This window comes from Rhopalosiphum maidis, chromosome 3 (genome assembly GCF_003676215.2).
Source record: "Rhopalosiphum maidis isolate BTI-1 chromosome 3, ASM367621v3, whole genome shotgun sequence".
Classification (NCBI taxonomy): Eukaryota; Metazoa; Arthropoda; class Insecta; order Hemiptera; family Aphididae; genus Rhopalosiphum; species Rhopalosiphum maidis.
The window spans coordinates 53,396,878-53,410,630 of NC_040879.1; the positions used below are offsets into that span (position 1 = coordinate 53,396,878).

At 27.7% G+C, this 13,753-nt stretch overlaps 1 protein-coding gene across 1 annotated transcript; it reads right to left on the minus strand.

Moving 5' to 3' along the window:
- Positions 1 to 2,438: 2,438 nt before the first annotated feature.
- On the minus strand, positions 2,439 to 12,199 carry LOC113557773 (GATA zinc finger domain-containing protein 14-like). Its single transcript, XM_026963328.1, is given in 4 exon segments — positions 2,439 to 4,093; positions 4,096 to 6,160; positions 6,647 to 6,763; positions 12,112 to 12,199. Coding segments are annotated over 3 exon segments (3,465 nt in total). The 5' UTR covers positions 6,713 to 6,763; positions 12,112 to 12,199; the 3' UTR covers positions 2,439 to 2,759.
- Between the last annotated feature and the right edge of the window lie 1,554 nt (positions 12,200 to 13,753).

Here is a 13,753-nt window from a genome sequence, read left to right on the forward strand (position 1 = left end):
AAAATATCGTAAACAGATAGGTATCTATTATATCATAATTTACAATAATATATTTAAGGAGATATAAGAAGAAAGTCCAATATTTCTAAGTATCTAATTCGTTGAATTTCGTAATTAGGTAAATAAATATCACTAATCACACTATATATTTTAATATTTATTATGTTAGTATTTCGTATTTTCGCCTACCGCACGTAGGTACATGTGCAGTAGTCTGCATAGTATATTTTTATATAATAGGCGGGTACGATAAATTAAATTCACAATTCTTTAACTTTCTATCATGATTTTCTTTACCAAATAAGTTTTAAGTGCTGAGATAGGTTGAATAAATATTATTTGACGTTATTTGAAATGTTTAAAATGAATAAAAATATTTGATATTTTTTTATTTTTAAATATTTACCTATCCTAATCTTGAATGTAGGTAACATATTTATTGAAAATGTTACGATCGTAACATTGCGTGACTTCGGATCTTTATAACTTTAGTTGAAATAATTCAATTGTGTTATGCATTTATATAGTATGACCTATTATTTTATGAGATTTACAAAATACCGTCATTGTACTTTTTTTGGCATGTCATGACAAAATAAAATTTGTTGAAAAATGACAGTTAGAATCATATACATAAGAATATAATCAATCTAATCCTTGCCACTCAAATACTCGATATGAATTGTAAATAAATAAATAAATAAATAATAATAAACTCTAAAAATATCTATTTAATTGAATATTTGCAATATTATTACGTTGGAAAATAATTTATTATGAATTAGAATGTTTGCTTTATTAAATAAATGTATTAATGACTATAGATATGGTATATTCTATATTATTAAGTAAATAATAATCTGTGTATTTTATTGGTAGGTATTTTATTTAAACAAGTAATAACAAATAAAAACATACATAATATAGCATTTTCAAGTTCATATATTTATATAAACTTAGACTGAGGTGACTTTTTTTTAGTAAGTACTTGGAAATCTTTTAATTATATATTGACTGAAGATCAATGGTAATTTTCGATCCAAAATTTGCGGTGAGAAGAAATTTATAATATTTGATATGTGAAAAAACGTATTGTTTAGCTTTATTACAACATGTAGCTTACATTTTTATATAACATTATACATTGTAAATACCTATACGAACTACAATAAAAATTAGTATTAGGTAAGGTACATGGCCTACTTTTTGTCAATTTTTATAATACACACATTTTATTACATCACACAAATGTGTTATAATAAATAAAAATGACCATGCTGCGTAATATGTTTTTTGATCTATAGTCTATATATAGTCTTGTTTACATTTTTACATAATTTAAACATAATTAGGACAATTAGGTAGATACATACATATATTGTATAATATTTGTTTAAAATTATCGGTTACTATGGGGTCTTAAGCTCTTAACCAAAAGTCCATAACTGATAAATTATTATCACAGCCATCGAAAAACATTAAAGCTCATAAAATATTATCTATGTTATTATAAGATAGAAAATAAAAATATTCACAAAATGTAATTTGTTATTCATTAAAATAATTGAAATATTGTAACAAATTATAGTAGTTACACGTTTAACTTATTTGGTACTATATCGATAACGAATTTCGTATTAGGCACACGCAGTTCGATATACTACATCCGACTCAGTGGTGTAAAATATATTAGTAAGCTATGTACTTACGTCCTACAACAATAAAAAAGTACATTATAACTTTTTAATCGTAAGTAAGTATTGAACTAATGTAATGTATTTGGCAATTCAAATAATTTCTTACGTAAAATAGAAGTGAAAAAAAGACTATAGGCAGGAGAAATGATAAATTTCAAAATGAAAAAACGTGGTTATCAAACTTAGGTATTATCATAATAGTATTAACATTTAGCTACGCATACTACGTATATAAACAGTATAAACTATAAAGATATTATAATAATAGGAAAATATGTGATAACAATAGTTCTCAATGTCTATGTAAAATAATTACATTATTATGATATTGGATAGGTATACCTATTTAAATATTAAAAAAAACTCCATTACAACGGAGAAAAAAACGGACTATGGACGAAAAGAAATCATTTCACATCCTATTATTGAGTATAAGATATTTTCGTGTATTGTGTTTCAGACGTTTCAGTGCTGGTACAATTTTAAAAATAGAATAAGCTATACCCGTCACCCTGTTTCTGTCTTCATTTTTTTTTTATATTTATTTAACATTGTGGAAAACTATTAAATCGTTTAGTTAACATAATATATTTTTTTTTTATAAATGATAAATAAAAACTCCCGTACATAGTAATGTAGTATACCGAATTATTATAACTATTTGTTATAAATGTTATAATACTTCTTAGTTCTTAGTTCTTATAGTTATTATCTACTTATATTACTCAACTTATTCTTGTTATTTTTTTTATCGTGATTATAAGTATAATAAACATATAGCTATACAAAGAAATGAATAATATGGACTTTTTACACGTACAACTATTAACTGTACCTGTACTATTTGTAACAACTACAATTTCAAATCGCCTTAATTTTATTAAAATAAATGTACTAAATGATTCAGTATTACGATTTATTTTACAATAAATTCCGCTTAAAACGATAGTAACAAGACCGGGTTACTTTTTTTCTAAAAATAAACATAAATATTATTTTTATAATTAATAGATAAGTAGTACTTAAGTATTATTTTTTAATTGATCGTCGTTAATAGGAAAATTATTTTTGTTCGTTGGTAATTTGACTCGTTGGTTGACTTCCATCGACGTTTTCGGAATAATCATTATTTTCATTTCTAGAATTTTGCTCATACGGTTCTATGTAGTCTACTTTTTGTGTAGGGTAACTATTGTTTTCATAATCATGTTGTTGCTGATCATAGTGTTCGACATTTGATTCTGGATAATAAGCGACATTAGCGTCGTGATTGTTATCAACATAACCATCATACTGTTCTTTGGGGACAGAATCGTTGTAGTTCGTATCGCCTTCTTGATAATAGTAACCGTCATTTGCGTGTTGTTCACCTGCATATGTTTCCTGTTGAGCATGTTCGTCATATTGGCCTTCGGGATGCCTTTCTAAGTTTACATTAGAATTATTCTCATAATAATAATTATCCTGCTCTCCACTGACGTAATTTCCTTGATGCTCCTGATAGTGCTGATCGATTTGATTTTCATTTGTACCTTCCTCTGGGTGATTTTGGTAATAGTAATCGTCACGATCCATTTGTTCAGCTACGTATTCTCCTTGGTGATCAGATTCGGTGTATTGATTTTCTGGTTGTGCTTTTGGGTCAATATTAGAATAGTTTTGATAATAATAGTCATCGTGAGTCGGTGTCTGATCGACGTAATTTCCCTGATAGTTAGGGTCAACATACTGCTGATCTCCTTGCTGATTTTTTATGTCATCTCTTACATGATTTTGATAGTAATAATCATCGTGCTCGACGTGCTCGCCTGTATATTCTCCTTCTACACCAGGTTCGGAATATTGATTTTCTTGTTGTTCTTTTGGGTCAACATTAGAATAATTCTGATAATAATAATCATCATTCGTGTGTTGGTTGTCGACATTATTTACTTGGGAATCGGGATTCTCGTATTGGTTTTCTATTAGATTTTCTTCTTTGTCGTCTGTAGGATTTTGATAATAATACTCATCGTGTACATTGCTGTCCTTATCAAAATTGTTTTGTTGAATGGGTTCGATGTTGTTGTGTGTTATGATTTCTTTATTATCATCAATAACGTCTGGATAAAAATGATTATCGTTAGCAACATGTTCCGGTTGTGTCTCATACCCATGAGTTGGGTGTTCTTTTATATGGTTGTCATCAGAATGATCTTGGTAATAATTTATATCATTCGTAAGCTCGTTCATCGAAACTCCATGTGTTGAATCTTGGACTTCAGGAATTGTTTTGAAATCAGAACTAACTTGTGTAACGATATTAGAGTTACCTATTTCATCATTTAAATCATTAACAACATTATTATATGGTTGAATAGTTTCAGAATTTTTTCGTTTTTCCCCACTATCATTTTATTAGTAAATTGTTGAATGTGCTCAGTTTCATATTCGTCCATATTGTATTTGTTCGTATTATTCATACCATTACTATGATCAATTATGGGTGAGCTAATTTTATTTTTAGGTGATACATTTGTAACATTTTTGTTATTATATTCGTTGTCGAAAGTGTCTAATTTATTATCCACATCATTCAAACTTGTATTTCCACGAGTATTTTCTATTTTCGATTTTTGTTCGCCTTTGTAACTTTCTTTTCGTCGAGTGACATTTAATATATCCCTTTTATTTTTAGTATTTTCTGTGTGATCTTGATAACTAAAATTGTTTTTATCTGTAATCTCTAATGATTTTTTTCTATTATTATCATTACTATCACGTCTGAGATCACGATATGTATTTTCATCTTTAAGCACAACATTGTTTTTATCATCTGGGGTTTTCGAGTAACTCTGAATATCATTATTATTATCATAATTTATTTTATCATTATTATAAGAATGAACATTTTTTTCTGATAAACTCAAATCATTTCCTTGATAATTATTTTTCAAATTTAAATATTTTTCAGATTCAAAAGAATTTCCGATTGAAGCTAACTTTTCTTGTTTACTTAAAGACTGTCTTCTTGAACTTACATTTATATCACTTGGTGAAACTCGTTGTTTGTTTATTGGAATTGAATAATTATCATTTGATAATAACGATTTTCGACGCTTATCATCGACTTTCGTATTTGATTCTTTTCTTTCTAAAATTAATTTATGGTCTTTCGTGATATAATTGTCATTAGTATTTTCTCCGATTGAATTTGTATGAATAGGTAGATCAATATGGTCATTACCGAGATCAAAACTAATTCGCTTTGGTAAAGTCGATGGACTTTCAGTTTTTTTTTTATTTAATATGTATTCAGTGTAATGATCATTGTCTTCATGCGATTGAAGAATTTCGTCATCTGCAGATTTTTTTTCAGGTGACGTAAGTATCGAGTTATTTTTATATGAATTTTCATTGATTACTTCGCTTCTTTGATTGCGTACTCGGGAATCTAATCCTAATAATGAACGTGTTCTGAATGTTTCGTCTCCTTGGTGTTTAATCTTTAATGGTTTAAAATCAGTGTAATACTTGGTTTTTTCATAACTTGGAGTCATATACTTTTCAACACGTTCTTTGTGTGGATTCCATACATAATCTCGGATTTTTTTTTCGAGTAAACTGCTGGAATTTTCTAATAGAGGTCTATCATACAAAATATCTTGATTATATACGGGTGAACATGGTCTTGTTATACTAGAAAACGATCGCTGCCCCAAATGAGGTTCATAATAATAATCACTATCATCAAGGCCGTGATAAATATTATTATCGTTTGTTGAATAATATCTTGTACGGTGTTCAGATGAATATGGTTCAATATATTTTGATTTGCCAATGCGATAATCATTTGTACTTCGGTAACCGTAATCAATCATTGAATACGACGGTTCTCGTTCAACAACTCTTACTGGTTTTGGATACCGAGTTGACCAATAAGGAACTTCTTCTTCAGGATATTGTTTAATAGGTTTTCGTCTGTAAAATCTATCAGTGGTTTGTCGAGGATATTGTGGTATAGGTTTTGATGTAGGAAAATAATATACTTGGTATTCTCGAGTATTCAATGTTCGAAAGTTCGTTGGTTTTCTATATTTCTTATGATTGATTGGCATATAATATGCGTTATTCTGGTCATCACATACTGTGGAATAATCATAAACTTGTGGTTTATAGTTAGTATTAGAGTTGCTATAGTCATTTGATAAATACATATCATTTGTATTTAAGTTAGATTTATTTTTATGTTGCCTAAGACTCAAATCATCATCAAACACCAAATACTTGTATTTGTTATTATAATCTATATTTTTATGATATTTATCAGTATTGAATGTGTTTGATAATGATTTAGGTTTATCTAATACGCCTAAGTATTTTAGTCTATTATGAATTGCTGATCCATCCAAAAGCGAATTTTGTTCTTTGATTGTTTCATCAAGTGTTAGTTTTATTAATCTAACATAATTGTCGCATCGTTCCTAAAATAATAATAAAAAAAAAAATTATTCATTATATTATTAAATTATTAAGTACCTAAGTTTTAAATATTAAACTACAACAATGGCATTATAATAATATATAATGAAATGGGCAATTAAATTTAAAATCATAATACTCATTAAATTAAAACATTCAACAGCTCAGAAATAATCAAATAAATAACCCACTACATTTTTATGAGTGTTGTGATCTACGTAATATTAATTTAATCAACTCAGTTTTCGTTAATCTCAAATTAACTAATAATTAGTTCGTTCAAACTTTTATAATATATTACTTAAATGTATAAAATTAAATACAAAATAGTTAGCAATTTTGAAAAAAAAAAAGCAAATTGATTATAATAAATAATAACTATGAATATATTATAAACGTATATCCATGTATATATATATTTTTTTTCATTGATAATACAATTTCGATATACTATAATTACTCATATACAATATAGTAAAATGTATTACCCTTAAACATCGCATTCTATCGATTTTCTCGGCCATCATACTGAAATTTCTCTGAGCTCCATCCATTTAGAAATGCGAAATATTTATTAACTATCTTCAGTATGAGCAGTACCAGTACTAAAACATTTTAATTAAAACATATTTATCGAAATTAATAATGTAATACTCATAGTTCATAAATGTTTTATTCAAAAGTTGGACAAGCTATACAATTAAAAGAACTTCAATATGATTTGTAATATAAAAACTTATATATAGCCATATAGGTCCCAATTTAATATATTGGTAATTACAGAATAAATTTTGATATCAAATATGAATAAAGAAACCAAACAAAATATTAAAGCTATCAAAATTAAAAAAGAAAAACTTTTAGTTTGTTAACTATATTATAAAGGTAAGTGTACCTATTACATTACAGATAAATAAATCAATGAATTATTATGAATAGGAAATATGATAATTATGCCTATCTATAATAGTATAACATGAGTAATAAACTCAAGCCTACGAAGAATAAACTTATTGAAGAATATACATGAATTTAATTATTTATTACATAAAATTGTCTGTTTTTTAATAATTTTAATAAAATAGTCAAATTCATTGCATACGTATGTTTCGTAGATTTATAAAATACATGGCTAATTTATTACCGATTAATATTAACTACAACATAATTAAATTAAATTAATAATGAGATATATTTTAGTATTTTACAATAATATGAAGAATATGGGAATAGTATAAAGATTCATATTTATAAATAAGTTATGTACAGATTATTTGGATAGACAGTCTTACTTTTTTTATGTACAAACCTTTAAAGTTCAAACAGACAAAATTCGTAAAAATCACTAATATTTGCATAAAAATTTTGTAGTTGAGAATTACTCATAAGTTAACATAGAAACCCAAAAATATCAAAACCACATACTCGTATAATTAGTTTTTGAAATACAAATTTAGTTGAAACTGGATTATTCGAACGTAAAATATTTTATGAAACAATGTGTTATTTTGTTGTACTTAATTCAGAAATATTAATCGTAGAAATTGAAAAATATCCAAATTGCTACTTATGTATTTTGTATAATTTTTTTTTTTTTAATATTCAAGGTAGTTTTAGTTAAAATATCAAAATTGTCTAGTGACTGTGTAAATGTCAATGGTTTTTAATAACTAATTATTTTATTATACCATTTATACTATGCACCTATTTAGTATTTATACTATTTTACATAAAACATTATTACGTTCGTATTGCCTTCTATGTTAAAAACTACAATTATTCGTTGTACAGTATTATACCTAGTAATTAATAATACAAAATATAAAAAATGGAAATATTTTGTCAAAAATTAATTTAAGTTTAGTCTATACCATGGTACTAATAGAAAAATAAATTACTTAGTACTTAATATATAAATATAATAATTAGGTATTAGAAAATAACTATAAAAATAGGTTGACATATAAACTTCCCTACTCAGAATCATATTATACAATGATTTATCATTATTGAATTAAAGGCAGGTAATAATTATAGTTATACAAAAACTGTTAATTACAATGAACAATAGTTCCATACAAAAAAGGTATTCAAAAAATTTGCAATAACAAAAATAGGTATAATCAAGATTAATGTAAATATGGAAGTGTAAAAACAAAACTGATGGCCCATGAACTATTAAGACAAAGTTGCAAATTTATAATAATAATAAGACCAGGGAAGTCGCTTTGCTGTATAGTAGCTATAGTAGGGGTCAAGTATTCTTCACCTAAGTAGGTCACTGATATAAAATGTGTTAAATCTAGTATAAAAAATAATAATTAGTTAAATACTCTTACCAGTCCTACCTAAATAAATTCGGAAATTAAAATAATATTTTTGCTTATTTAAGAAAAAAAAAAAAATGTTTTTAATTTTATGTGCTCATCTAATATCATTTGAAAAACTAGACATTTTAATTCGTAATTTATGGATATTTTTAAAAACCGTACAAAAAATAAATATTTCTTCGAATTAAATTTAAAAAAGCAGATGTTTTGATTGAACCTATAGTTAATAATTAAGTTTATATAAGTAGTAATAATTTATTATAATATTATATTTATGAAACAAAAAATGGACTGTGATTTTTATAAATAGACAATAGTAGAATAGTTTAGTAGAGTAGACAATTAAAATATTTTAATTTAAATAAATAAATAAATATATAACTATTTCAAATTCCATTGGATAATAATTTTTCACAACAATAAAAATGAAGACTAAAAATATTTATGTAAAATTTAAACCTTAAAATTGTGTGAAATGAGTTGTTAAGCAAATACGTGTACAATTTCTAATAAATGTTTACAATTTATAGCCTTAGTCAGATGGCTTTATTACATATACAATATTTGAGTTGACCAGTTGAAAAACTGGTAAATCTGAACAAAAACAATAATATAGATAACACCCACTTATTTTTACATTAGAACTAAGTAAAGAATATTGAAACATCAATACATCATATTATTGGACACTACGTTTTAACGTTTATTATTAGAAAAATTATAAAAATGAAGTACAAATTATTTTTAAAAACTATAATAAGAACTAAGATGTACTAATTTTATTTTATTTTTTGAATTTAATATATAAAAGGTTACATCTATATCAGTTTTATCTAGTATTAATATTATAATATTTGTACATAAATTAAAAAATACGAGGTAAACCCGATTCAGTACATTAGCACACATATTATTATGATACAAAAATGAATAAGAATATTGACCTTTAAAATATTTTGAATACTCGTTGATTAAGAAGACATTTAAAAAAATATATTTTAATAAATCCAAATAACTAATAAATAAAAACACTAACTTAAAAGTTAAAATAACTTTAAATAAACTTAAAAAGTTTTTAAAAAATCAAAATAAAATATCGAGTATTTTATTTTACTTACGTACCTAGTACATTTAATTTATTAGCTGACGTACAAAGCTAGGCTAATAAAAAAAAACAACGTCTACAAAACTCGAACTTTTTTTATCAACTTAAATCTTGCACTGTATTCACATGAAATAAAATATAAAAATATACAACAAATTAAATACATTTACATACATTTATATTTAAATATAAATGTACATAATTTTACGTATTATTCATAGTATAGTACTACCTATACTCTACATATACATAGTCATATGCAATATTCGAATATGATTATCGGAGTGTAAGGGTGGGAGGCTAAAATATATTTCTTTTGTAGGCCCAATGTTTTCTATTCAAATATATTTTGGTATGATTAGTGTTTAGGGGGAAAATACCAACTACCCCAAGTCCTCCCTAGTTACGCCGGTGAATTATTAACGATACCTATTAATGTATATAAATAGGGACAAGGATAAAATTACAAACATTTCATAAGTAGGTATAAAAGTGACTGTTGTTTAGTCGATATCAAAAGTATTGTGTCGTACAAAAGTATAGGATACCATATCGATATAATACGACAGAAAATTAAAATAAAATCAGTTTGTCCAATGTTTAACCGTCGTCGTTTACGCACTATGAATATTATACTCGTAAATTATAATAACATAATTTATTTACTGATTAGTCAATAGTAAGTAATAATTAATATAATATAATATGGTTCAACGCAATAGACAAACGCATAATTTCGTCAACGTAGGCCAGACCATATTTATGTATATGACTACTAATATACAATTATAAATTATAATTATAATCTACTCTGATGACGATAATATGTAGCGTGCTACAGCCTGCAGGCACTCGGGCCGGCGATCAATATTGTAACGATTCGTAATACATTTCAACGGCACGCGGCCGACGAATAACTAATGGTATTTTGTCATCGAGTAAACAACAGTTTATAGATTCGCGGAGTGAAATACTTATTATTTAAGACTAAGAGTTTAGAGTATAATATTATATATTTAAGTATGTTTTAAATGTGAACGTACAACAACTTATCTATATATCCAGCGGTTTAAGTAGACTAAGTAGAGGATATACTAATAATTTCAATACCTATTTTTTTAAGTTTCAGTTTTCAACCCTTTTCTTGTTTTTTCTAAAATGAAAATTTTTGAAAAATCAAAAATTATTTAAAAATTTCAATTCAATAATTGAAAATTATTGTAATGAAAACAGTATCACAAAATATATATTGGTGATAGAGTACTATATTTTTATTAATACCCGCTCACGAGTAATTTTAAAAATTGGACGAAATAGCGTCACGTGGACTAACACTAGCGGGTTATTAGATAAGATGTCAACTTTTTAATCATTATTTTTGATGTTGGGTTAAATGAGTTTTTCTTTCAATTTTGTTTTTTAGCTTTGCATTTAATTTTTTTGAATAATCATATCATTGTAGTAATTTATTATGTACATTAAATGTTGATTGATGGTTCAAGAAAACTTTAAGTGACCTTCCGAAAATATTTATTGGTGATCCCTGCTCTATAATATCTGTAAGATTCACTTATACGCATGGGCGCAACTAGGGGGGGAGCTTGGGAGTGCTTAGCACTCCCAATATCAAAATTATCACTCCCAAATTTTTTATACTGTATTTTTACAATATTTATAAAATTTCTGTTTTGATAATTAATAATTTACAAGTATTGACCAGCGAAATTGATAATTTATTAAAATATTATAAATGGAAACTTCAAATGTGTTTATTATTGTAGTCTTTAAGGCGTGTAGAATCAGTAGGTTTTATTTTTAAGAGGACGTAGTACCCGCATGTGTTGTCTCCGTCTTACACACGGACGACATGGCAAATTTTCGTTCACCAGTTTCAGTATTGTACTATTTGTACAGTCAGTTTTGATATTAAAGTGAATTTACCTGTTATAAAAGTTACTTTATAAAAGTAAGATTATTATCCAGGGTCCCACGTAACTTTTTAATGATATTATTATTTTTAAGTAAGTTATGATTTTTTTGAAACTGTACATTTTAAAATGATCATAACTGTTAGATCTTTGCAGTTAACAATTGTCCGTGAAAGATCTTTTTTTGTAATGCGAAGAGTGAAGAATTGGCTTCTAACAAGCATGCAACAAAATCGTTTTAAAAATCTAGCTTCAATATGCATTGAAAGAGAAATTACCAATAACATAAATACTGAAAACATTTTAAATAAGTTTACATTAACTAATAACAGAAAAATTAATTTATTATAACAATAGATGAGTATTATGATATTATATGCTATACTACAATTTACTATATTAACATTTTTTTTTTGTGTATATTAATTTTGCTTATCATAAATAATGGGAGGGGGCTGTCATGTTGTACTATAGGTTTTAGCACTCCCATACATTTTACCCTAGTTGCGCTCATGTTTATACGTGGACGCATGATGGTGCATAAGTGCGTTGTGCAAAATCCTTAATCGACTAGTGTGCGCACAACGTACCTACTAGCTGCGATCAACTGATGTTTGATTGGCGCCACATTTATAATAACATTATTATGATACTACTGCTGCTGAGTGGTTGTGGGAGGTAGATCCTTAGATACGTTTCGTTGTGGTCCAGTGGCCGAGAGGATTATGAACACTGCAGTCCGACGGTGGAAGTTGCGGTGTCTTAAGTTTAGGTAATAACATACACAGATATATCGTATTATATAAGTATTGTTTTCTGGTGTAGAGTGTATAGGGTAAATATATAGGGTCTCGCGTCCGCGCTATTGTCGAAGTTGCGTATTTTATTATTGTTGTTGAAGCCGATATGTCGAACCGTTTCGGTTGTTTGTATACCGCGACGGATGGCTATTATTTGTAGGGCTGCCGCCACCAACGTCCTCCATTAAAACGTCATCGGATTATCATGACATAACGGAAATCGTACGGATAAATATGTTTAAGATATTATTTTATTTGGGTGGTACGCGGACAATATAGAGCATGGCACAATATGCGCGATATATCGGTATAAAGGTGTGTTTTATTAAACACGATGCGATATCTTCGTATACGTAAATCGGACGCTGCGTTAATATAATATAATAAATAAAATGTCGATGTTGGACACCGGGACACGTGTACGCGCGGAAAACCACTGTCGAACTACTACTGCGATCGCGATCGTGTGCTCGGATTTTTAACGGCGGCCGTGGCGGTACACCGTGTCAACCGGTACGGTTTCGGCGCGCATCATAAATATATATATATATATTAAAAGCTCGAAAACGACCTGTCGACCATACGGCACAGTCGACGACGACCAAAACGATCGTATTATTATTATATTATTATACAGTACGCGAACATGATATTACGTGTACATATTGTATACACCTACTTATGATGTGAATAAACATAAACGGTACCTATATATATATATATATATATATGTATACGTATAATGACGCCCCCTCCCCCCCCTTTGTCGCGGTTGCCGAAAGTTCACCTTGGCACGAGTTTCAGACTCCCGAAACAAAAACAACGGGAAAAAAACGTCGAAATATTAATACACACACACACACACATATACTTATACTTATACACCACCTATACCTAGGTACTGGTTAGGGGTGTGTATAGTGGTAGTAGTGCACTCCATTGCTCGCGAAACGCGCGTATCCATATCGTTATGGCCGAGGGGTGGGAGGGAGGGTGGGTGTGTGTATATATACGACTCGCGGACACGCCACCCGGTCGTTGTCGGGCTGGTCGTCGTCGGAGCGCACGTAATAAACGTGAAAAACTTTTTGTGCATCGTCATTTTATATCATCGCCGTTGTCATTATTATCGTGTGTCGTTGTGTGTGTGTGTGTATATATATATATATACATGCGTAAGCGTTTATAATATACAATGTGGGTTAGACACCCTGCGCCCTCGACGTATTCGCGGATTTTTATTATTATCGTGTTTATATCGTGTGCGGTTATTATCATTATATATCCTCTTTTTACATGTCATTGGCGTGTTTTCGAAATGTTCAGCCGCGTGTATACACCTATACATAGTATATACCTACGGCGCGTCGTAGTTTTTATTTTTTAAATTCAAACGCGTATTATGTGTTTATACGTAGGTATATTATATTTT